This window comes from Amia ocellicauda, chromosome 6, assembly GCF_036373705.1.
Source record: "Amia ocellicauda isolate fAmiCal2 chromosome 6, fAmiCal2.hap1, whole genome shotgun sequence".
Taxonomy (NCBI): domain Eukaryota; kingdom Metazoa; phylum Chordata; class Actinopteri; order Amiiformes; family Amiidae; genus Amia; species Amia ocellicauda.
The window spans coordinates 10,249,572-10,277,205 of record NC_089855.1 but is presented as its reverse complement, the minus strand read 5'-3'; the positions used below and the strand labels follow the sequence as shown (position 1 = coordinate 10,277,205).

The 27,634-nt window shown below is 38.7% G+C and overlaps 1 protein-coding gene across 1 annotated transcript in view; it reads right to left on the bottom strand.

Moving 5' to 3' along the window:
- The window catches only part of oca2 (oculocutaneous albinism II), a 116,015-nt gene that overhangs the window by 12,751 nt on the left and 75,630 nt on the right, over window positions 1-27,634 (bottom strand). The window contains exons 19-23 of the mRNA XM_066706090.1: window positions 22,578-22,705; window positions 21,670-21,729; window positions 19,606-19,710; window positions 16,037-16,130; window positions 14,145-14,238 (exon numbers count right to left, since the gene is read on the bottom strand). Of these exons, the coding sequence (XP_066562187.1) occupies window positions 14,145-14,238; window positions 16,037-16,130; window positions 19,606-19,710; window positions 21,670-21,729; window positions 22,578-22,705 (481 nt within the window). The remainder of the gene's footprint in view (window positions 1-14,144; window positions 14,239-16,036; window positions 16,131-19,605; window positions 19,711-21,669; window positions 21,730-22,577; window positions 22,706-27,634) is intronic.

The window sequence follows — 27,634 nt, the reverse complement described above, 5'->3', positions numbered from 1 at the left end:
TTGACCTCGATTTTGGATCAAGATGGCAAAAGGAAAGGATCTAAGTGACTTTGAAAGAGGGGTCATTATTGAGGCACGAATGACAGGAGCTTCAGTCACAAAGACACTAAACTGGCTCGTGTTTAAAAAGGAACAGTGACTAAAGTTACATCTGCATTTAGATCTATGGGAAAGACATCAGTAAATAGGGTTGAACATTGTGGTCGAAAGCGCACATTCGATGACCATGATGCTCGTGCATTACTGCGATATGTAAGGAAAAACAGAAGAGCAACTCCCAGGTGAGTGAGAATGTCAATGCAGGACGTGATCAGACTGTGTCAGCAAGAACAGCCTGTCGAGAACGACACACAGAGGGATATTACAGTAGGGCTACAGCGCATAAACCCCTCATTACAAAGACAAATGCACATGTGAGAGTTCAGTGGTACACAAACCATAGGCACTGGTCTACAGAGATGTGGAGAAAAGTGATATGGTCACGAGTTATCCTTCACCATATTCTCGACAAGTGGGCGAGTGCATATGTGGCGACACCAAGAGAAGGGTACAGGCCTGACTGCTGGACCCCTACAGTGAGGGGGTCCGGGGGCTCTTTTATGCTGTGGGGGGCATTTTCCTGGCATGGTTTGGGTCCACTTGTCCACTTAGAACATGGGTTCCCAATGTCTGGTGATGGAGGGCCAATATCTGGAGGTTGCATGGGATGGGGGGCCGCAGTAGAAAATTAACTACTGATGAACTACTCTCCACCACCATCATCAAAACCCCAAACGAGGGAATATCTTTTGGAAGAATGGTGTTCATCCCTCCAGTAGAGTCCAGAGACTCTCAGAATCTGTGCCAAGAGCATTGAAGCTGTTCTGACGGCTCGTGGTGCCCAACACCTTACTGACACACTTTATGTTGGTTTTTCCATTAATTTGTCACCCATCTGTACCTCCCAAGTATATCCATTACAATCATACCGATGTTCCTACAAATCCAAAAGCCTAGTCATGCAAAAATGCAGCTACATGATATCAGGTTGTCCATGGCACAGCAACCTATTTGGTATTTGGCATGCGCTTTTTTAAAACACTTGAATGCATACAGTATACATCACAGAATGTAGCAGACAGAATTACACAGGCAGTGTTGGGGTTGTGTAATATTGCCTGAACATATGTTTTTCTTTTAGTATTAAAATCAAGGAAAATATGTTTTTTTTATGAAATCTCGACTGCGTACTAAAGCAATTTATTACAACAAGATATCAATATGACAGATGGTTTCAAGGATAGATTTCTTTCTTTTTGTCAACATGCCAAGTGGCCAGGGCGATCCTTTTTGTACGCCCCCCCACCACCCCCCCCGGCGACACATCATCACTGCATTTGTTTAACTTATAGGCTCCCCGCTTTGAGGTTAATGATGCAAACAGACAAACTAAAATCCCAAAAGGAAATATTAATTTTATGGGATTCTAACCGTGATTTACTAGAGGAAGGAGAATGGCTTGTACTGAGGGTAAACATTGTCAAATGATATGATATTTTTTGTTTGTTTTGATTTAAGAATCAAATGGTATTGTTATTTGGTTGATTGTCTGGGCAATTTGCACAGTAACAAATGAACAATAATAACCTCCAAGGCATGAACTCGAGGAGAATTAAGATTTTCAGGGCTTCGTTCTTTATTTAATTTCTGTGCTTTGGTGTGAATTTTAATCTCCTTGTCACATATTGACAGTCCAATAATTTGCTTAGTATGCCATTAGCAAATGATACAGAATTGTGGACTGTGGATCAGGTTGTATAATAAATATACTGTTTTTGTCCATATAAGTCTTATAGCAACAATAACTGTTTTTGCTAAGAAGTTGTTCAATGTTTAAATAAAGATTCTCTTGTTTAAAATCACTTTCAGCCACATGCAGAGTGCATTTTAATGACACTTACACAAATAAAGGACTGAGTGTGAATCCTGTACTGTATTACTGAGACAAGAAACACAAATGTAATCTATATATATATATATATATATATATATATATATATATATATATATATATATATATATATCTTCTCAAAAGGGTATCAATGATCTGGGGAAACAAGGGTGGCAGAGATGTTAAATGAATGGGCATTCAAGGCTGTGAGTGGTATTCCAGGAATGCTTCCATTTCACATTCAAAACACATCAACGTGTTCTCCATTCACATTACGGAAAGGCCTTTTTAAAATTTAAACCCAGTGTCAGTATTGCTTCAACTATTGTTTTTCTTGAAACGAGGCAAGTGACTAAATGTATTCGGGTCTTTCAAAACACTCATAATTCGACACAGATTTCCCAGTGAAAGGCACGCTCCATTTGGCAAAAGAGAGTTCAACAGCAACAGAGGCACAAAATTATTTATCATGTGGTTGTGTGTGTGATTCTCCTTCGGAAGGGATGCGAGGCACCGCTGAGGACCACACAGCTGCACCGAGAGCCTGGCACAGAGAATTCATTCCTCACTTCACTAGTATCACTTTGTCAACCAAGACAGTTGGAAATTGCTATATTACAGTTAAAATATTCATGGAACAGCCTGTGGTCCTTTCCACAAAACCTACCAGTACATAAAAGTCAAAATGGGAATATCCAACAAAAGAAGGCATACTGGGGTTTTTTGGTATTTAGTTTGTAAATTCAATTTAGTCTGAAATCCTGTTGCTCCTGAACATAACTATGAAATGAGATTCATCCCACAGTGAACATTACACCCAGTAATATATTCCAAAATATTGAACAATGGCATCCTCTCTACATGGAGCCTGAAGATTGTAGTCTTGCATCTAGATAAAGACTGGCTAGTCTTGCAATTTTAGGCCCCACATTTAATCACTCCAGAACTAATCCCAATATGGGTTACTTACGGTACGATGCTACCATAACGTGATATCACTACACTTATTTTTGACTTACAGTTATGTGATCATCCTTTGTCCAAAGACAAAATAGATGTGGTACTCTAATGAGAAGCATTAAAAATATATATAAAAAGGTTTTGTCCCCCTTTACCTCTAACAGAAATACTTTCATAAGAAAGGAACAGATTTATTTTTTTCAATAAAATTTAATGACTCACTAACCTACAAGTTCCCGTATCAAATTCAACCCACCGATCTTAAAAGCTCACACAGTTGCCAGACACCTGTAAATGTGTCAGTACAAAAATTTATGGAGGCCCTTTAAATCTCTGTAATTGCATAAAATCCATTCACTGTGCGGTGGGTCAAGAGCAGGTCAACTATGAAACTTTGTCTACAGTAAAAACCAGATGAAAAGTCACTTTTAACTCAAGGGAGGAGTTAGCTCTTGTGAAGTAGAGTAATTGATGTTGATTACTTCACTAACACTTCAAAATCAGGAATGCTATAAGGCACAATGTGACTTTAATGTCTGCTTCTGGCTTGTTTTTTTAGATGTTTTAAAAGCTTGCTGTTCCTACCTGCCACAGAGATACATGTGAACAAATTAAAGTCATCATGCTGCATCAGTAGGGAGGTTGTTGAACTACACCAGATGTATATACAAAGGTCAAAGGGCATCAATCTAAACAACTGCCAGGCAAGAGCACAAGCTGGGAATTCCACAAGTTTTGATAACAGTTCTCTGGACTCTGGGGCAGCCAGGGGAAAAGGCAAATTGTTTGTGGTCTTCTAATTCTGGTTTTGGTCATCTTACTAATATTCCTATTCAGCGATGCCTCGATTCAAAATTCAAAGAGTGGCAATATTGGTGGTTCGAGTTAATCAGAAAGACCAACACAATTCTGCATTATCTGCCAGGTTTGTATCTATGATCCACATTTTCCACATGCAAATGCTGATAGACACTTTCCACCATAAATCTTCTATTAATACATGGCAAAAAAGGCAAAATGACAAGAGTACATGCCAAATCTTATTATATATAATTTTTGTAAACACAATAATCCAGATCGGAGAGCATAAAAAAGCAAATGCGAGTAAAGTGCTGAATTGGGCAGACTCTTACATTTTTAAAAACGTATGCCCCATTTCCAGATCACATAACTACAAAAGAACGTTACCAGGCCCAAAGCCTCATGGGAAGACTTGTAATGTATTCACTCTCCAGTGATTTATTGGACTACATTAGCTGTTTACACACCTATTCTCCTTACAGATGGCTGAGCATTCAAAATCATTCCAAAGAAAACCTGAATAAATACATACAATTAAAGTTTGTATCACATTTAAGAAACAACACCCAAAAAATGTTATTTGGGGATTTGTCTTCAGGGAACACATTTCAAATGACATTAACTGCCAATACTAATTATCTGACTACATTTTATTCCCAATAACGCAGGGCATCCAATGATAAATGAGCAATTATCAAACCATCTGTTGCCTCCCTGCTTGTTTTTCAGCCACTTTGAAACCCGAGGCCATTCTGCTCGCGTAAACTGGCCCACACAGCTGCATTACCTACACAAGGAATTCTCTGTGGAACCGATGAATGTGTGAGAAAACCTGAAGCCGCACGTAACATGAAGAAACAGCTAAACAGTGTGAGTGTGCACAGGAGGCTCATTCCAGGACACTTTAAACCTTGCTAATTCAATTTTATTTTCATGTAGCTTTAAATATCATTGAGTAATTTTACCAGGGTATATATATGTTCTTGTTTTTGTTATTTAGCACAGATTTCAGTTCCTTTTCTCTCTCAGTTGTGTGACAACAGCTTTGAAGGCAAAGAAAAGAGGACAATACAAACATTAGCTGGATTGCATTCACATATTTCATAGCACAAAAGAGATAACTAGCATTAGTGAAAACGTATCTTTCCTTCTTTTGCTTCTGTGCCACAGAAACCGCAGGAGCAGCGCAACTTAAGCACAGAGCCTCATGCAGCTGAACCTCACTGCCGATCAACAACCAGACATGCTGACAGTTGTGTATATAATCCACAGGGCACATCCTTTCTCATGTCTGAAGTATTTTAGAAAATAACCTTGCCAAAGTTTCAAACATCATTCTCTTTTGAACAAATCAGAGCATCTCTACTACACGGATTCACAATCCTGCTCCTGGTCAGATGAGTTGTTAAATTAAGAAATTAAATAGACTGAAAATATATTTTTTTCCATCAAAGGAGATTTAGGATTCATTTTCCTAACTTTATTCAGATGAAAACTGAATTGAGCCCACACAAAGGGGGACTTAACAAGCACAATAGGCTTGGCAGGTCTTTCCACAGACTAATTCAAAGCTGTAAAGGTGTGTGCATCACTGTATGGTCCACTGTAGATGAAATGGTAACTGTAGGGTGATTTCAGTAATTACAGTAAGTAATTCACTTATGTTTTTTTTCCTTTTGAAAGTCAAATAACCAGCTATATTTGAGTGTTCAATTTGTTTTATCCAAAATATACCATTTTAGAAAATAGTTTGCTTTTTACATACTGATTATCAATATACACCGATCAGCCATAGCATTATGAGCACTGACAGGTGAAGTGAATAACACTGATAATCTCGTTATCATGGCACCTGTCAGTGGGTGGGATATATTAGGCAGCAAGTGAACATTTTGTCCTCAAAGTTGATGTGTTAGAAGCAGGAAGAATGGGCAAGCGTAAGGATCTGAGCGACTTTGACAAGGGCCAAATTGTGATGGCTAGACGACTGGGTCAGAGCATATCCAGAACTGCAGCTCTTGTGGGGTGTTCCCGGCCTGCAGTGGTCAGTACCTATAAAAAGTGGTCCAAGGAAGGAACCGGCGACAGGGTCATTGGCGGCCAAGGCTCATTGATGCACGTGGGGAGCGAAGGCTGGCCCATGTGGTCCGATCCAACAGACGAGCTACTGTAGCTCAAATTACTGAAAACGTTCATGCTGGTTCTGATAGAAAGGTGTCAGAACACACAGTGCATCGCAGTTTGTTGCGTATGGGGCTGCGTAGCCGCAGACCAGTCATGCTGACCCCTGTCCACTGCCGAAAGCACCTACAATGGGCACATGAGCATCAGAACTGGACCACGGAGCAATGGAAGAAGGTGGCCTGGTCAGATGAATCACGAGTTCAAGGTGTTGACTTGGCCTCCAAATTCCCCAGATCTCAATCCAATCGAGCATCTGTGGGATGTGCTGGACAAACAAGTCCGATCCATGGAGGCCCCACCTCGCAACTTACAGGACTTAAAGGATCTGCTGCTAACGTCTTTGTGCCAGATACCACAGCACACCTTCAGAGGTCTAGTGGAGTCCATGCCTCGATGGGTCAGGGCTGTTTTGGGACCTACACAGTATTAGGCAGGTGGTCATAATGTTATGGCTGATCAGTGTATAATGAATAGCTACTGCATCTTTGTATGTTTAAACAATAAGCACAGTAACATACCATTAGTTGTTTTAGGCACTTCCCTAGTAGTTACATTAATAAAGCTACTGAAATTCTCCCACAGAAAAAGGGTCACTAGAGAATGATAGAAACCAGTCACCCTTCCTGTCCCCAGTGAATTGCATTTCTATATAACAGGGCTTTCATTCACAGAGTGTTGTTCAATATTGAGGTATAGTGCAAAGTACAGTCATTCTTGACAGTCTGAAAAGTTTAAGTCCAAACATGAGAGGGGGAACACTGGATTCGACTTCTCTCTGTGGATCTGAGATTGATTTTGCATAAAATTAGCATACATTGATTATTCCTTATCTCAAAGTGTGCTCGTCGTTGTAATTTAGTCACGCAGTATACTGCCCACTCTTAAAATCCATTTATCTGTAGTTTCTTCATTGTAAGACACTGATCTCTTACTACTGCATTAAACCCACTTCAGATGAACAGTGTTTGCAGTTAAAGGGAGCAGACGTCAGATCCTTAGCATTTTTGACAGGCTTTGTCACAACATCTCCGTTCTGCTAAAGGGTGAAATGCCACCTGGACAGAAATTACTTGAAATCCTTTTGTGATTATTAATTGTCAGCTTATGGAACAAGTTAAACCCTGCTTACTGCGGCATCAAATTAATCTTGCACATATCTACTCAAGTCACCCCTTAGGCAGAATGAACATTATTATAGAAAGGCAATGTAATCATTTCACTGGCAAAATGCAAATGTTGGGAGTAAATTTGGTCACCAAGAGCTTGATTTTACTACTACTTTTTACTATTGATCAACTGCACTCAATATTTATTTTATTTTGGACACCAGTTCCCAAATATATATTTAATTTTATAAAGCTGTGCAATTAGTATTATGCTTGTCAATATCCTTTGATTTTTGTTTCCCCAATTTGCATCAGAATTTAAGTGTAACAATGTATATTAACATGCTGCTTATTGATGCTTTATTTGTGTAATAAAAATAGGTAACAGGTGTGTAATTACAAGACTATATATAATGTAATAAGCTTTATAGATGCATACATACAATGTAGTCACACTTTTGAGACAATTTATACCTAAAAGTCTGTTAAAAATGTAACTATGACCATTCTTTATTAATTTTATACTATTTTTATAAGAGTAGACATTTTAAGACAAACCCTGGTCTTAAGTCCCTTTCTTTTATTTTTTGCCAGTTTAGGATATAGAGATGTGTTTTCTTCAAATACACTTCAAACGTTAATGGAAGTTATACTGCAGTAAAAGCACATCTGATATGTCACATGGAACAAAACACAACCTGGGCCAAAAGCGTGTAATGGGTCAATTGTACACACGAATGCTCTCTGGCTGTGCAGGAGTGACACAGAGCTGTTGTCACCGATGTCTGTGCCGGGGCGAGGTGCATTAGCAGTCCACCTAGCTGGCTCTACACAGGAGCAGTCAACAGCTGAGAGGTTCCTGACAATCCCTGATAGCCACTGCCTGAAGCTGCTTTCCATGACTGCCGCCTTCCCCCCACCCACAGTCTACACTGCTTTTCCACATGGTTAGTGAAGAGAAAGGTTTTTTTTTAAGCTAGGCCACCATGTAATGGACTCTGCTAACTGGGTGAAATGTGTGGTGTATTGAGATATCAGTTTCTTCTGCCAAGGAAATCTGGCTCCTTCAGCTAGGCAGAAAACAATCTTGTCAGCTTGCCTAGATACACCCTCCTCAGAGCATTTCGTGTCATATAGAAGTGGGCTAAATCTGCGCTGAAGGAGATGGTGTCTGTTATTTATGTATAATTAACTATGAACCCCAGTCACTTTAAATGTTTTATAGCGGAAAGACCAAAAATAAGCAACACTGTTCATCTTTCATTTAGTCAGTTTGCAAATGAATTTGGATCTCCACAGAAGTTCATTTGAAACACTCATAACTTAAATGAGTTATGGACTTAATGAGATATATTGATATAACCGTATTGAATAGGCATTAAAAACATACACTTTATAAACCAAAAGAGACCAAATGGCCCTTTGCATAAATATATAACATAATCAGGCTTATATATGTGTGTATAGTATTTACTATTGATCTATTATGACATTCAGACCATGAACCTGCAAGACACCAATCTCTGAAAACCATTTCCATTAGCCATATAGCAGGTAGCAAGATGGGAAAAAAGCAAGACACACAATACAAATATAACTCAAGGTTGTTGTTAAGGGTAGTTTTTTCCACTTGAGATCTATTGCAAAAATTAAACATTTTCTTTCTTATAAAGACTTGGAAATTGTAATCCACTCACTTATTACATCAAGGTTAGACTGTTGCAATTCATTGTACATTGGTCTGCCCCAAACTGCGTTATCCCGCCTACAGCTAGTTCAAAATGCGGCAGCTAGGCTTTTAATAGGGTCAAAGAAAGAGGGATCACATTTCCCCTGTTTTAGCATCTCTACACTGGCTTCCAGTGAAATTTAGGGTTGATTTAAAAATTTTGATTTGTGTCTATAAGGCACTATCTGGTCTTGTGCCCCAATGTATCAGTGATCTTCTACACCCTTATTCCCCTATCAGAGTGCTTAGGTCTTCTGATCAACTTTTATTAAGGGTCTTTCGTTGTCACTATAGATCTAAGGTGATCGTGCTTTGTCTGCAATAGGTCCTAATCTCTGGAACTGTCTCCCTTTCCATGTGAGATTAGCCATTTTAAAATCTTCTTTAAAAACTTATTTTTACTCTGTAGCTTTTTATTAGATTATTGAATATCCAAATTGATACATTTTATGATGCTGTATTCCATTTTTTTATATTTCATTTTAAATTAATTTGTTTTTATATTACTCTGTAATTTTGTTTGTTTGATCTGTAAAGCACTTTGGCTCAACTTTTGTTGTTTTTAAATGTGCTCTATAAATAAAGGTTGGCTTGACTTGACTTGACTTGACTTTAACATAACCATTCAGAAACCATGCAGCTCCCCAGATGTCAAAGTCTTGCCTCACTTCTTTGTAGGATTTTAGGTCTCACAAATGAGACCTTATTTGTTAAGGTTTTCTGATATATTTGAATCACTTTTTTTTTAATCCAACACAGAATATTTCCTTCAAAATTATTCTAAAAGTCTGTAGTTATCTGTGGCTTAAAATAGTCTTGGCCTAGAACATATTTTATAGTCACAAACTGTGTCACCCGCTCACACTAAATAACTTAAGGTTAAAATCAGCGATGGCTTTCATTAGCTTTTATTACAACTGTCTGCAAGGCATCAAAGATGAGCAGTTTATCTCATTTGTTAAACAGCATGCTGTGCAGCCTGAACCTCAGCAGAAGGTGGGAGTTCATCTAAAAACTGACAGGCAGGCCGATAAATTTATAAACAGATCAAAATGTTATCCGTGCTCCTGGGAACAGGTGGGACAAATTGCCGGAGCCTGCCACCTCATTCTCCAGACTGAGGGTGTAAATGAAATGCAGAAAGCACTCAGGGGTAATTTGCAGTCCACATTATGGGACTTGGGTGAAGTGAATTCCGCTACTCCTTGCCCAGCTTTGCTTTAGGGGTTTTCCAATGTTTTGGCCCTTTGAAACACATACTGTACTGACCAGGCTTCAGCTTGTTTGGAAAACATTGAGGTTGTTAATGGTCACCTTATTGTTCAGGAACATTGTCTTCGAATTTGAGCGGCGTTCTTGCATTTAAAATATCAAAGCAATGAAGAAATACAAAATCAAATGAAGTGATAATTTCAAGCACAAAAATACAAAACAAAAACAAAAATTCAATAGTTACTAATTAAAGTCTCACTCTTAAACTGTGCAGTTACCTTTTGAAGGAAGAGATTAAATATTTTCAATTTCCTCCTTCCTCAGTATTTTAAATAACAATAAAGAAAACAAAGATGTCTATATGTATATTGTACAGAATTAACTATTAAATATGTTTTATAAAAAAAAACCTTCACACCTTTAATAAAGCTCCAATGTAAAATACATAGCAGTAAACAGGAAGACACATTGTGCCCCAGTGACAAGGTCATATTCCAGTAATCAACGTGAATGTGTTTCCCAAAAGATCACACAGTTAGAATGATAAATTACAGTACACATAGTTCAAAAGTTCTAATGCAGGCTATATCTTTTTAACAACTAATATATATATTTCGCACTATCAGTTAATTTAGGTCTGTTTTCAGCTCAGTTTAGAAATCGATGAAACCAAAATCCCATGGAGGAAAGAGGGGCAATAGCCAGGCTGCTTTTAGCAAGTGATGACTCTTCTTCTCTCCCAAGGGCTTATGTCTAAGTGGTGTAATGCGTTCTCCGTAAATCGATACTCGCACCAAAACCCACAATGCTTAAACATAATGGGTTTATTTTCATGGAATTTAAGTCACAAGATAGGTACTTAATTTCAATTATACAGACCACTGGAACCAGCTACCATGTCAGGAACAATTCCTTCAGGCTCCTTTGAATACCACATCTAAAAACATTTTGGTGTCTTGGAATTTCCAGAAACATAACTTGCAGTTGTTGTTGAACTGAGCATTTAGCTTTTCAAAATTAATTCAGTTTTGTTTATTCACAGAGACAATGAAGCTTAAACATTAGTATAAAGACATCAAGCAGAGCTGGCAAACGTCACAAAAATACAAAATCTTCAGAGAACATACTTCATAATCTATTAAGATTCTGGACATTAATACAACTGTTTGTTTGACATGACATCTGTGTGTTATTAACATGTAAATCAACAGATTACTATTTTAGGGAAGATTCTGATTTGGGGGGAAAATTCCATTAGAATTGTGCAATAATTGGAGATCCCAACAAATGAAAGGTGTTTACTGTGCCTTGCAAAAGTATTCATCCCCCTTGGCATTTTTCCTATTTTGTTGCATTACAACCTGTAATTTAAATAGATTTTTATTTGGATTTCATGTAATGGGCATACACAAAATAGTCTAAAAAATAAAAAACGGAAAAGTGGTGCATGCATATGTATTCACCCCCTTTGCTATGAAGCCCCTAAATAAGATCTGGTGCAACCAATTACCTTTCAGAAGTCACATAATTAGTTAAATAAAGTCCACCTGTGTGCAATCTAAGTGTCACATGATCTGTCACATGATCTCAGTATATATACACCTGTTCTGAAAGGCCACCACTGAGCACAGGGCACCACCAAGCAAGCAGCACCATGAAGGAGCTCTCCAAACTTGTGAGGGACAAAGTTGTGGAGAAGTACAGATCAGGGTTGGGTTATAAAAAAATATCCAAAACTTAGAACATCCCATGGAGCACCATTAAATCCATTATTAAAAAATGGAAAGAATATGGCACCACAACAAACTTGCCAAGAGAGGGCCGCCCACCAAAACTCACAGATAACCCTGGAGCTGCAAAGCTCCACAGCGGAGATTAGAGTATCTGTCCATAGGACCACTTTAAGCCATACACTCCACAGAGCTGGGTTTTATAGAAGAGTGGCCAGAAAAAAGCCATTGCTTAAAGAAAAAATAAGCAAACACGTTTGCTGTTCACCAAAAGGCACGTGGGAGACTCCACAAACATATGGAAGAAGGTACTCTGGTCAGATGAGACTAAAATTTAGCTTTTTGGCCATCAAGGAAAACGCAATGTCTGACGCAAACCCAACACCTCATCACCCCGAGAACACCATCCCCACAGTGAAGCATGGTGGTGGCAGCATCATGCTGTGGTGATGTTTTTCATCGGCAGGGACTGGGAAACTGGTCAGAATTGAAGGAATGATGGATGGCGCTGAATACAGGGAAATTCTTGAGGGAAACCTGTTTCAGTCTTCCGGAGATTTGAGACTGGGACGGAGGTTCACCTTCCAGCAGGACAATGACCCTAAGAATACTGCTGAAGCAACACTTGAGTGGTTTAAGGGGAAACATTTAAATGTCTTGGAATGGCCTAGTCAAAGCCCAGATCTGAATCCAAATGAGAATCTGTGGTATGACTTAAAGATTGCGGTACACCAGCGGAACCCACCCAGCTTGAAGGAGCTGGTGCAGTTTTGCCTTGAAGAATGGGCAAAAATCCCAGTTGGTAGATGTGCCAAGCTTATAGAGACGTACCCCAAGAGACTTGCAGGTGTAATTGCTGCAAATGGTGGCTCTACAAAGTATTGACTTTGGGGGGGAGGAACAGTTATGCACACTCAAGTTTTCAGTTTTTTTGTCTTATTTCTTGTTTGTTTCACAATAAAACATATTTTGCATTTTCAAAGTGGTAGCAATGTTGTGTAAATCAAATGATACAAACCCCCAAAAAATCCATTTTAATTCCAGATTCTAAGGCAACAAAATAGGAAAAATGCCAACGTGGGTAAATACTTTCACAAGGCACTGTACTGAGCAAGTATTGAGGATTAGCTGTCAGGAATATTTCAAATGTTGTGTGTATGTCTTGATACAAGTACATTTCTCTCTTTCATTATAATAAATGCCAAGTATTTATTTATTTAATTTTAAATGTGAAAAGGGTAATCTCTTGAATGAAGCCAGCTTCTGTGATATTTCAATAGCTTAAAGATGGTAGATGCATACATGTGCCTTACTGACTGCAAACACAGATTACCCAGAGTAAAAGTAAAAGGTTGTAGTTGAGCAGAAGGTAAGAAAATTGTCAGAGCACCTCCACACTTCCCCTCCTGCAGTATAACCCCAGTTCTGTTGGCCACTCACAGTTCTTTTCAACTGGGTGGATAATTGACTCGAACCGTAGCTGGGAATTTAATAGGTATGGGGTGGAGAGAAGTTCAATATACACTGAGTGAACAAATAATTAGAAACACCTGTTCTTTTCCTGAGACAGATGGGTGAGGTGCATCCAGGTGAAAGCTGTGATCCCTTATTGATGTAACCTTTTAAACCCACTTCAATCAGTGTAGATGAAGGGGAGGAGACGGGTTAAAGATTGTGTAACATTCAGAGGGTAACTGGGCAAAACTAAAGATTTAAGTGCCTTTGAACAGGATATAGCAGTAGGTGCCAGGCACGTCGGTTTGAGTGTGTCAGCTATAATGCTGCTGGGTTTTTCACGCTCAACAGTTTCCCGTTTGTATCACGAGTACATGCATCCATCATGCCGCGTGTCAACATTACAGGCTGGTGGTGGTGTGTTTTCATGGTACACATCGGGCCCCTTCATAAAAGTGGAATAACGTTTGAATGCCACAGGATAGCGAAACATCACTGGCAATGAGTTGCATGCCTTCATGGCAGCAGTGTATCCATCTGCTAATGGATGATTTGGGCAAGATAACACATGACACAAGGCTTGGATTGTCCAGGAATGGTTCCAGGAACATGACAGTGAATTCTGCTTACTGCATTGGCCTGCCCAGTCCCCAGATTTCAATCCAATTGAGGATGAGATGGGACGAGCTATTCGCAGTAGAGATCCATTACCAGCCAACGTGACACGACTGTGGGAAGCATTGGAATCAACATGGAATGCTTTCGACACTTTGTACAGTCCATGCCTTGACAAATTGAGGCTGTTCTGAGTGTTAAAGGGTCTGCAACTCTTAATGTTTTTGTATTCTCGTGTAATTTATGTCTATCAGGCAACACCAATACAACCAAATAAGAATAAGAATAGGTGAACATTTCTTTACTAGAAATTAGAAGCCCTAACAATTTACTCAAACTGACATTCCCTTGTTTTGCAAATATAATCACTGTTTTATATGAAACCGTAAAAACTGCTTAAGAATTAATTGAGATGCCCTTACCTAAAGAACTCCATGAAGGAGAAGCCGTAGCCATGCTGCTCCGCAATCCCAGCACACACCACGTTGGCAGAGGCCCCGATCAGGGTCCCATTTCCTGGCGGGAAAGAAAAAATGGGCATACAAAATGAGCAGTTATTAGATGTTTTAAGCAGGGAAAACATCTTACTCCCTTTTAAATGTTTATTAATTATTATTTTTTAAATATAGATAATATCTAGTAGCATATGCTGGATACATCTTCTCCAAAATATGTTAAGATACTATTACAGGTCATAATAGGCTGCCCCTCTGTAATTAGTTCAAAAGGTCAACTAAATGATGTGTTTTACAAAACTTGAAACCCTTTTGATTTGGCTATCAAGAAATGTGGTCTCTTGTTTTTATCCTATGTAAATCACACATATTAATGACAACTACACACTTCAGCAGAACAGTTTTGATTGTACTGATTGCTAATCAAAAATTTGAAAAGAGCAATCACTCTTGGTACATACAAAAAAAAGCTCCACTACCCTTTCAGGTAGTCTCTGAAAATAGATTATCCAGAGAGTGTTTCCTATGGTGAACGCACCGGTATAAATGATACCTTACACAAGAATTTCCTGTGCTTTTAAATGACCCTTTATAAGAAATATAATTTGTCCTAAATTGCCTATAAAAATATTTCACATCTCAAAGGCAAGTCCTCTTAATTGCCACACTTCAAAAATATCTAAAATACACTCAAGACTACATTAATCAGCACAAAGACACTTCACTCCATTACTGCCAGTCTGCGACGCATTCCTTAATGCATGTCCATTTATTCTGAACCGCAGTAATATCACGTTACCAACATTTTCTTTCATAGCACACGAATAAGTGCACCGCATGCACACTGAATTGCCCATAATCCTTATTAAGTTTTCCTGTTAAAAATAATGCTGTCAACTTTATTCTGCTCAAGTTTCAAACCTAAAAACTCAGGCAGGCTTTGTGCCCACAGGTGGTACAACTCAATATCATCTCTGCTTAACAGGTGTCATGTTACAGGATGTATCTCAGAAGGAGCTGTGATGGGGAAAGAGAAGCCAATCAGCGGTGATAGCGTCAGCTCCTCGATCGATACGGAGCTGTCAGGGCACGGGTGATTAGGCTAAAATGTTGCAACAAGTTTGCCTCTATGTCCTCCCTGCCTACACAAGTACCAATTTGCTGCCACACAATAGGTCTCGGCTGTCATCCATTAGAAAAACGATTTATTTTGTTCACACTGAATACTGCATGGACAGTGAAAACTTTAGGTTTCTACTGTCACACCGGTTCCCTTCAGAGGAGCAATGGCCTGTGATAATGGCTACTGTCCCCATATCTGCGTAGAAACTGTCGTAGGAGTTCAGGAGTAGGCTAGGAGGTTAATGAAGTCAAGGCCTCTCCTGAGCTAACGTGGGAGAGTAATGTCTAATAGGACACCCTGCCACAATCTTCTCAAGGGGCAAGTCTCCTTCCTTTTGTTTCTTCACATTTCGCCCACAAAAGCAAATGCTCCCTGCTACGATCAGCTGGTCTAGGGTATCATTTGCAGAAACAAAAGAAAAGCAGTTTTTTAGAGTTTCACGCTGTATTGGAAAAGGCACTGATTCCGAAAGAGAAAAGACAAAAACATGGCCCCCTACCCTGGTGCAAACACAGCCCCCGTATCTCCACACACCGGCTCCAAAACCTATGAATTTGACTCAGAGAGATGTGAATGGCTTATAGCCAAAATCATGTCCCAGGGCTCCACGTTTCTCTCAGCAGGTCTGCTTCTACCTTTCCTGTGTGCAAAGGCATGCCATAATCTGCAAACAGGGGGCCTCCTGACACAATCGATATCAAATTTTAAAACACCAGGCCCTTCCTCTGCTGCTTACCTCCGAGACAAGCCCCCATCGCCAGTGCAAAAATCAGAGGTTTAACCGGCAGGTTCACATCAACATCTTGACTTAGATTAATGAGGACTGGAATCTGATTAAGGAATAAATAACATTAATTAAAACATGGATGCATAAGTGAACGCACATACTGAATTACAATGAACAATATGTCATGTAAGCAAAGCAAAACTGTGTTACCACAGAGATATAATTTGATCAAACAGAAAACACTGCCTTGAGTGCAGCAGAGTGTAGGCCAGTTACAGTAACCTTCAATGAAAATTAAGTTCAGTGACTAGGATGGAGTTTCAATGGCTGGTCATTTCAGCTCTTCAGTTCTTGACACGTCTCCCATCCAAAGTAACACTTTCTAACATATAAGACTGTATTGTGTTTTGTTTTGCTTTACCATTTTCCATATGATATGAGATTAAACACAAAATATACAAAATATACTATACACTATATATATATAAACAGTACATATTTTTGGACTTTCAGTATAGCAAATTGGGATCATTTAAATACACACGCCATACAATAGTATTTATTATTCGTTAGGCAATGTTTGTTTACAGATTGAGCTAAATTTATTCAGTTAGGGGATGCATTTTGGACCTGAACAACATTTTAATGCAGCATTGAGAAAGAAAAAACGTATTTTTTACATGTATTTCATTAACAGAGAACAGAGGTGTATGATATAGCATCTGAGATCAATTTGACTTTTACTGCTCCACCTGGAAATGGCCTGAGTCCACCTTTGAATTGCCCTGTGATTGTGTTTGTTAAAGTGAGCGACTGTATTGACATTTCACTTTCCCGTACACTGGGAAATTGTTTGGCTGCCATTTAGTGAAATCTCACCAAATAGCGTTACAACAACACTTGGTCAAATTATTACAGACCACTTGGCTATATCACTATATCACTCACAAGAGATCTTAAAAAGAGAGAGAGACAGGGAGAGAGAGAGAGAGAGAGAGAGAGAGAGTGCATTGCATTAATATTGGTATGCAGTCTTTTTTTCTTTCTTTCTTTTTGGGCCTTCTTCAGAAACACAACTTACACAAATGAGCTGCTTTATGAAATGTAACACTTCACAGGAACACTTAGCTTCCAGACACACACTATAAACAACAGTGGTTGGTTTGGCGTGATATATTAAAAGAGTAATATATTTCTATGAATTTGTTTGTGTGGAAAAGTTAAGGACAACATCGGTAAAATCATACCACTGATCTAAAATATTGCTTCATGTCACGCCTAATGTCATTGTAAATCAACCCTTTCATCAGGCTAACTAGTTACTAAAATTTGTGAAAAGTAGAGGAAACAATACCAGGGTCATCATCATAAAGAAACTCTTCCAATTTCCCCCAGACCAACAATAAGTCATATCTGTATTATACGTATGATACCACACTAAATCTCGGGCCTGCTTTTAGCAGATTGAATCATAATTCAGCGTTGTGTGACACAACATCAGGAAAGCAATAAACAAACGCATTTCAGGGCATTCTTAGTTACAGACAGATACATCAACTGGAACTGAAATTGAATTGATATGAGAGGGTAGCATGAGGAGAAATGTTCCAACTGTTCATGCTTTCTCTTCCCGTATTGCAGGCCATCTCTCTGAGTCGCAGGCCATGATATTCAGTCAACTCTGACACAAAACATATAGACAGGGAAATCTCGCCAGTTTGTGTCATCGAGAACAATAACAGTGCTCTCCACCTTTCAGCTATGTTATCAACTTTCAGTGTGCAACATGGTTAGACATCTCCCATGGCTCTTCCACAATTAAAATTCAGTACATCTTAACCTGAATGTAAGAGAAATAAAGTCAGTGTTTGTGTGAAGTGTAAACTCCATAGGCTCATTTTCAAGTAATACAATATTGGCGTGATTCATTGAGTGGCATATACAAGACATATTAATAAGTGCGATATAAGGAACACAAGATCAAACGCTGCACTGGCTATTGAGAATGTAATTTTCTATAACAGGACTGGAAAGCACTCTGAGCACAATTATACTAGTCTACATAATTACACCCATTGGTAAATGTTTGATCTGATCCAGCACAATTATTAGAGAGGGGTTAGTCAAGTGCTTGAGTAAATGATCGTTGTTTCAGTTTAACAAAGAAAACGCTTGCGTTCCTCCTTGAATTTGTGCCGCTTGGCTGCACCCCAGTATTGCTTGCAAAAGAAAATCTTACGAGCGTTAAATTGCTTCTGCTCCTGGGCAGGATATTGGCATATTGTCAATGTTGTCTGTAGAGAAAAACTGTGATAATAGAAGAGGAATAGAAGAAGCATAGCAGAAGTAGAAACCTGGTGTGATCTGAAGATCCTGCAGAAAGGAGCCACTTAAGAAAAATGTACAGACCCTGTCTATTAGGAAATGTCAGCTTTTAAACATTTTGCAACTAAAGATATGAGACACGTTTCAACAGATTACACATTGGAGCTCTTGAAAAATAACTTCATTAAAATGTGACGTTTACGACAGCAGAGACTGGACAAGGACTTTCTCCGAATCAGTTCTTCAGTCACAGACATGCAGTAAAGACTCTTGTAATGTTCCCTGTACATCTAGGAATTGCTCTTTAATGAAGATGGTACTGGGTTCAATCCCAGGTGGGAGACACTGCCCTTGAGCAAGGTACTGTACCTAGATTGCTCCAGTAAAAACCCAGCTGTATAAATGGGTAATTTTACATAGAAATAATGTGATATATTGTAACAATTGTAAGTTGCCCTGGATAAGAAATATAATAAATAATAAAAAAGATAATTCATTCCTGAGAACTCTTAAATATCGTCCTCAAAATTGGCTTTTTTGGATTCATACAATTATTTTTTTAAAGAATGAAACAGGCAAATACTTTATTTTGCTACTGACCTGCTTTCCTTTGCCAATTTACTTTGGATATAGTTTGAATAAATTACACAGTTCATTTTTGGAAGAGTTGTTGTGTTTTGGCTTGCCATATTTACATTTCAATTTATTTCTCAGAACTACAAACTATGCAAAATAAATAAAATACCTGGATGATGTTTAATCAATATACGAGTAGAAATGGACAAGTATTTACGGAGCATATGAAACAGATATCTTCTTTAGAGCAAGTCGTTATACATAGCTGCAGAATTGTGATAAAAGATGCTGTCTAAACACAATTGGCACTGTCGCTGTGATGCTGAATTTCATTGTATTCCTCGCTGTGTTTGCTGATGGCATTTTGAAAATAATGCAATTAATTATAGAAGTTTACACAGAACAATATAGGAAAGATATTTTTTTCTTAAATAAAATGGTAATTTAAGTATTTCAAAGAGGCTTGGTGTAGAATCAAACTACTGAGGCTCAAAGGACTAACCACAGCACCTATAGCATCCTGACATTAAACTGAATTTCTAATCAGGTCATTTTATGTATTTAATTTTTAAATACACACACATGCACCCAAAAACAAACAAGGAATTACATGGAGTTGCCTCTAAATTAATTCACACCCTTTAACTATTGATTTAACACACACACATGTATCTCACCATGGTGGCAGTGAAGGGGATATTGTCAATGAGGGATGATGCCAAAGCAGAAACCCAGATCACCAAAATGATCGCGATGGCCAGGCGCTGGTCTTCCGGCACAGCCTGGGTACAAGAAAAGGTACACATTTTTTTATTACAGCTTTATTACAATGAATAACAGTCTATAGTTACTTTCTGCCCCCCCCACAAACACATTGCCATACACACAACACTTGGGCGAATACCCCAAGGCCAACCTGAGCAAGATCTGTTATGTTTTCAATTTGGACTTCTATTACCAGGAAGAACTCGCCGAGATGAAACATCTTCATTTTAGACCCTCCTGGAGGGAAGGTGACACACCATTATATACGGAACCTCAGCAGGTCTATGTGAGGTTTCAGAGCCACACAATGCATCAGGCTGTGGACTCCAATGCCCCACATCCTAACACCCAGCCCCCAACACAAGCACTGTCAGGCACTGAAGCATGATATGAGCGCAGAGTCCCAGAAAATATTAATGCTCAAGTTCTTTTCACTCGCACTAGGGAAAACAGATCCACCGTATCCTCTTTCATTATGTTTTCACTTTAGATTGTAAAAAGGAAAATCAGAGCTGTGCACTGGCTGTCATATATCATTACACCGAGTGAAATCTTACTGTCCAAACGAAACCTGACATGTCAATCTGACTGTAATTCCATTAGAAATTTGCTGCCTCTAAAGTGCCTGTATTACCCAGACACGGGAGCTTTGCTGCTGGTTGTAAGATTTCATCCATGTCAGGGGGAAAATTGAACCACCAGATAACACACAAGACAGCGACCAAGCCAGCTTTGAAGCCAACGCTGTTCCACTAATCGAATATGTACGTCTCAGTAGGTGGGATCTAAAACACAAAGGTAATATGCATCATTGAAACGTGCAAAGTTCTGATTGGGAACGTTGATATTAAAAAAAATATTTGGTAGGATTAAGGAATTTAAGTAATCGAGACGGTGCCAGACTGAAGATGGTCTAGACCAGCTCATATATTAATACTTTCTCAGCTCAGAACATTCTACAAAGACTTGTATCTGATTATGTTAAGGCCACAATCAATAGGCATGTTGGAACTAACCTAATATCTACATTTATTCTCACTTTCTCTGAGATGTTGTATTCTCTCTTTGGACAAACTAAATTAATTAGACGGTCAGTGTAGGGACGAGGAGATTGTAAACACTCAGGGATTAGTGGCCTGGGATCCTAGCAGACATGTTGCTTCCTCGATGAGATTGTCTGCTGAACTGCAATAAAGATAATACCATTCCAATACAAACTTTAAAGAGGTCCCCGAACGTTAATTAAAACAGGGACACTATGGATAATGGGCAGCAAATCACATGTATAAAAGCATTTCAATTTGGAGCATATAAATAAAGTACTCATAATATGATTAACTAATTGGCTATTATTAGTAGTATTAATATTATTATCAAATAATTTAGCAGATGCCTTTATCCAAATTTGCTTTATTTATTCATTATTAGTTTTCATTAACTATATGTTATTACCAATTCTAATTTTCACTCTGTATGCAAATGTACACCTTTGTGGTCAAATATTATTTTAGAAACCATATATAAAGTGACGATTGTATCGCCTAAACTAATCTCAAATTGAATCTACAAAAAAAGCATAGAAATGTATATGATTGGGAGATATTACACAAAGACTCCAGAGGGGCTCAGACAGTCTCCTGTAAGAGAACAGGATAAATCCTACAGCCTAGAACTTATTCATTTGTGTTTCTCATCCACTTTTACTTGTAGCCCAAGTGGCAACACATAACTGACTTATTACTGATGCTGTCAGGTCTGGAGTTGCTGGTATGGCCGGAGGGTCTCATGGGTTGCCGATTCAGTTTGAAGTTGCAGCATTAAGTCAAGATGAATAAGAAATACTGTATCCAAGACCTGTTTTCACTTTCCTAACACATACAGACAATTGAAAGAGCCTGTTTGCTGGAAATGTAAGTATAAGCTTTTAGTGTTGACTCATAAAATATCTGTCAGCCCTGAAAATAGTGTATACTCACCTTTATCAATACAGCCGTCTGCTCCCCAATATAGTCGATCAGCTGGAGTTGGGCCAAAGCCTGCAGGACATTAATATTTAGAAAATTTGCATATTTTATCACGTTGTTGTTTTTTCTGTAATTAAGGAGGGGGGAAAAAAAGGTCCCGGCAATCCCAAATTAACAATGAACCCGTGTGCAGGATGAACAAGGACGATTGATCCCTCGTTAAAGAAGACTATGTTAAGCTTCTAATGTTTTTAACAAAGTGTCTAAGCTTTAACCAATAATCTATGAAAAAAGGTGCTAACTTTTGCTTTTTGGCAGTTAGAACAATATCACATATGTTGTTTGTTTTGGCTGGCAGCTCCTGTTAAGCTTACTGTTTATTCTTGACTTGCATTAAGCTTCCCAATGGGACTCAAGGTTGTGATTCTGCCAACATGTGCGCTCCTCGGAAAACAAAAGGATTAAAAACAATGCAGCATTTCTTCGGTAACCTTAAACTGACTTCACCAATACTTACAAAATTATTTTTATCTTTTTAGATATAATATAATATAGGAAAACTCAGAAAGTCTTCAATTTCAAATAATATTTTCCGGTTGGCTTTTGTACAGCTGTTGTTTTTACTGCTTTGAGAACATAACGTGTTATATCAACGTTAAATTGGATAGATACTTAACATTGTTACATCTAGAAACAAAGAAAATTGTAAGATTCAAAGGCTTTTGGAACTGTATTCACTGTCAAACTCAGAAATTCACAACTCTTCACCTGAAAAAGTATTGACTACATGAATTATATATATTTTGTTTAATTTTATCTAGGTGACAGCAAAGGAGTAATTACAGTCTGAGGACAAAACCGATAAAATTCTGTATATACAGTGCCTGCTTATAAAGGAGAGAGCTGTGCAATCACTGTACCTCCATCAGAACAAATAGAGAGGCAAAGAACAGGAGGGTGGCCCATTCCACTCGGTGCAGGATCATCTCAAAATCCTGGATATCCGCTAGAACCAGCAGCCACAGGGCTCCCAGCATCGCTATCCATCCTGCACAAGACACGAGGATAAACACCATTTCAAACAACAGCAGAAGTGTCTTTCCAAAGAGATTCAGATGGACCATGACTTACGGGAAAACATGAAAGGTACAGTTTCTTGCAAATTAGTATCTTCCATTCAAATGACATGACCATTTTCACAATTCAGTGATCCGATGTAGTTTTGTGTTTTCTAAGGGATTTGTGTGTATGTGTGTGTGTGTGTGTGTGTGTGTGTGTGTGTGTGTGTGTGTGTGTGTGTGTGTGTGTGTGTGTAGATTGAGCAGAGTGAATAATAGGAGCTAGGCAATAATGAAAAGATAAAGGAATGAAGGTGGAAAAACGATGTAGTCGGCACTTCGAGTCTAAGTCGATTAACTTCCAGCTGGAAAATAAATGTAAAGGGGATAATAACAGTTTTCAAGAACCAGTGAAGTTATGGAAATAAAGTGCCTTAATTAAATCACAGTAATATAATTTGGTTCCAACTGTACTCCATTAACTAAAAGATATTGCTTAGAAATGAATTCCATTAGAACCCTGGAAAAATGTAACTATTTGCGGTATTAATTGTTTATGAATTTTAACACACATATCCACATTTTCTTGTCCCCTGTATACTTTGCCTCTCAGTACTGTTTTGCTACAAAGCCCTACTATGCCCCTGCAGGGTTTAGCCTTTGGCAATGCCCTGTGCACTTCAGCAGTTATACATTTAACACTGGGACTCGTATTTTCAATCAAGGCAGCACTGAAACCGAATAAGGGCATGCCCATATAAATGGACCATGATCTGTAGCAATTAGTCTGTTTTAAATGATGTTTTACATCCTTGTGTGACAGTGGTCAACATACACAATTACCAAGTGTTTCATTCTTTCAAGTTATTATAGGAAGTGGGGCACTGGGCCTACATACAAATTTACTTCACTACAGCTTATGCACCTTGATAAAACAGACAATAAATGAAGGCTTACTGGCAGCCTAATTAGCAATCCTGTTGAAGCTCCCTTTATCTCCGTACCCTCATGATCCCCAGAATGGCAATTCTCTCTAATGGCAATAATATTCTGTTCATTTATAAATCAGTAAGGAAAATGAATAAACAATAAGATATTAGAGAAAAAAAATGAAAATTGGGTCATCTGGGGTTATAAAACAAAGACATATGCATTAAATAAAGTATAGCTTTTAAGAAATGATTAATAAAGTTTTTTAATGGACCTATCATTTGTATTTATAAAAGTGATTGGAATTTGACCACCTTGATTGTCATGAACTATTATGAAAGCACTTCAACATCGAATTCAGGATGGAGAGAAATCCCACAGGCCTGGGGAGAAACTCAAGCACCCATAAAAAGTATAACAATATAATTCTCCACTTGGAGGTCAATGTCACAGCAGATTTGTTACACATAAAATTCACACTGCAGATCTTGGTGCAACTTAAAAATAGCACGACACTGTACTTTTATACAGATGTACAACAAAAACAAAAAAAACGTGTTGAGCAATTCCGGTTCACTGAGGTTTAATTAAATTTAACTGTACACCGCAGACTAGATGATAGGCTCCTGTTTCATTCGGCTGTACACCGCGTGGATTCGACATGTGGAGAAAAGCGATGTAGCGTACAATGCTCATTTTAAGTCCTACATGACTTACACTGGCAGATTGGGCGAAGTCATTTATTTTATGTTCTCACACTCTGCAGACACTCCTTGCTGAAGGCAGTTTCCTAAAACAGCAGTCAAAGTCTTTTAAAATGTGTATCTTAAACTTACTAATTTCTGGGAGAATGACAGAATAGCTCACCCATATAGTGCCCAGTTGAAAAACTAACATCATAATTGCAACTCTATCATAACTTGATCTGGTGATGTGAACCTAATTAAATGAAGTTGGCCTGACTCCAATATATGAAAAACACTCAAAGCTCATGTAAGTTAAAAGTTTAAAACAAAATCAAATAAGATCTGCTCCTAAACTTGCAACAAATGGGATGTTCTAGCTCAATATCCTCAGATGTTCTACGATATTCCTTTAAACATAATGGGCACAGATTCGGAGTAACATTTCAATTTCCATACTATTAAGTTCACCCATAAGGTTCATTTATGCTCTATAATAATGCCTGACATTTTTGCTAGCGGCCCTTGTACAATTGAGAGGAAATGTCTAATTATATATAGAAATATTTAACCATTATCATTTTAGGACAATGGGCTATTATCAGGTTTAATTTTAAAATTTTGCAGCTATGCCTAGCTCATTATACACTAATCTATTTGTCTCAAGTGATGCCCCTGATTGACACTACCTGATTGAACTGGCCAGGCTTCAGTGGATACCGTAATTGTGCAGGCACGACATTTTAAAAATATTAATTCATACCAGGGAATACCCTATCTATGGCCAATATCTAAAAATATCACATTTGTAAGGAAGGGGAAAGTATGTACCCACTTGAAGCAAAGTTTCATTAAAGAGGTGAATTTGACTGTTTACCGGAGGGAAATCACGGTGCCACTGACGGCTGCTGAAAGACAGGAGTTTGCCAAAAGCTTTTACTGTATTTGCTCACCACCCCCATATGAATTAAGCTTGATTAGTTAGTTGCTTATTTAGTTAGTTACTTTTACAGTCATGAGAGTGTCTCTATAAATTGCATAAAACAATAATGTACAAATTAAGGACTGCGGCAGCTGGATAGAAAATGCAGGGTATTCATTTTAACCCATTTGAAGCCACGCTGGTTCCAATAAGTGTTTAATTTTCTCTTAAACTCCATACATATTTGTCTAAGCTTTGGCTGCCAATCCCTGGACTGGGTGATTATAAACAGAACCATGAGCTCAGCTGTCCTCATAGTTTAACAAATATAAGCAATACATATTCAGAATGGTCTTATAATTACATTTGCTACCTATCTGAATGAATGCCTTCCATGATGGTTGTAAACAAAGAACAATGGCAGGTGTTTAGTACAAGCAGCTGCTATTTGAAGCTGCTAAGAGAGATTTCAATTCCCTTTCAGTACTTGTTAGATGAAGAAACAAATACCTTAATTCACCTTTACAGGGCCTCTAAGAATGACACATTTCTAAATCATTTTCAATTCTGTTCTTCTGGCTTGTGAACGTGGGCACAGTAAACTAATACACCGAATGATTGTTATGTGTCTTTTTCGTATCCTCCTATGTATTATAGAACCTGTACAAACTCTTTGAAGAACTTGTAAGAGGATTATGATTTCAAGCAAAATGTTGGTTAAACAACCGTAGAAACGTGGGCAAGTACAAAACATTTTGGGGAATCCAAAAACGGACTATTTTTAAATGTATCTAATCTATGAAAACTGCAGAATGATGTCAACGATGAATTCTGTATTACAGTGTATTCCTACAGACATTGCAGGTTTGAATTTCATATATACACCGATCAGCCATAGCATTATGACCACCTGCCTAATAGTGTGTAGGTCCCCCTTTTGCCGCCAAAACAGCCCTGACCCGTCGAGGCATGGACTCCACTAGACCTCTGAAGGTGTGCTGTGGTATCTGGCACAAAGACGTTAGCAGCAGATCCTTTAAGTCCTGTAAGTTGCGAGGTGGGGCCTCCATGGATCGGACTTGTTTGTCCAGCACATCCCACAGATGCTCGATTGGATTGAGATCTGGGGAATTTGGAGGCCAAGTCAACACCTTGAACTCGTGATTCATCAGACCAGGCCACCTTCTTCCATTGCTCCGTGGTCCAGTTCTGATGCTCACGTGCCCATTGTAGGCGCTTTCGGCAGTGGACGGGTCAGCATGGGCACCCTGACTGGTCTGCGGCTACGCAGCCCCATACGCAACAAACTGCGATGCACTGTGTGTTCTGACACCTTTCTATCAGAACCAGCATTAACTTTTTCAGCAATTTGAGCTACAGTAGCTCGTCTGTTGGATCGGACCACACGGCCAGCCTTCGCTCCCCACGTGCATCAATGAGCCTTGGCTGCCCATGACCCTGTCGCCGGTTCACCGCTTCTCCTTCCTTGGACCACTTTTGATAGGTACTGACCACTCCAGACCGGGAACACCCCACAAGAGCTGCAGTTCTGGAGATGCTCTGACCCAGTCGTCTAGCCGTCACAATGTGGCCCTTGTCAAAGTCACTCAGATCCTTACACTTGCCCATTTTTCCTGCTTCTAACGCATCAACTTTGAGGACAAAATGTTCACTTGCTGCCTAATATATCCCACCCACTGACAGGTGCCACGATAACGAGATTATCAGTGTTATTCACTTCACCTGTCAGTGCTCATAATGCTATGGCTGATCGGTGTATAACACACACACATACTTTATCCTAATAACTTACACTGAAAAAAAGATATATATATCTTCAATTTAAAAACAAATGACGAACAAAAGAAGACAGTATAGAGCTGAGGGAGGAGAAGACCAAAGTGTCTTGAGACAATGTCTGGAAAAACAACAGTATCGATACAACCCAGTTACATAATACACAGGCTGTACCGTTACTCCAGAGAAAATTCCCGCAATCCATCCAGATAACTTCGAGAAACAGGCCTGTAATAACTTTTGATTTCCTGTCGACATCGTGATTCTCAACAGTGTCCTTCTAAACCCAGAGAAAATACAACAGACCACAACTTTCCAATTAAACACTCTTCATAGTGAGGTCTGGGCAAGTGTATCTGGCCTCATTCATCACTTAGAGCCATGTGACACATTTAAAACCTGGCAGAGACTGATGTCTTGGCACCTTGTTTATTTAAAAGAGATACGTACTTTCCCCTGAATTGTAGTGTCACATTTTCTGTGACAGATGAATGCTTTACCTCACTGATGTCTTCTTTTTTTTAAATAATTTTATTTTCATGCAATGTCTAAATTTAGCACAGGACAGGGCCATTTTTTATTCACTT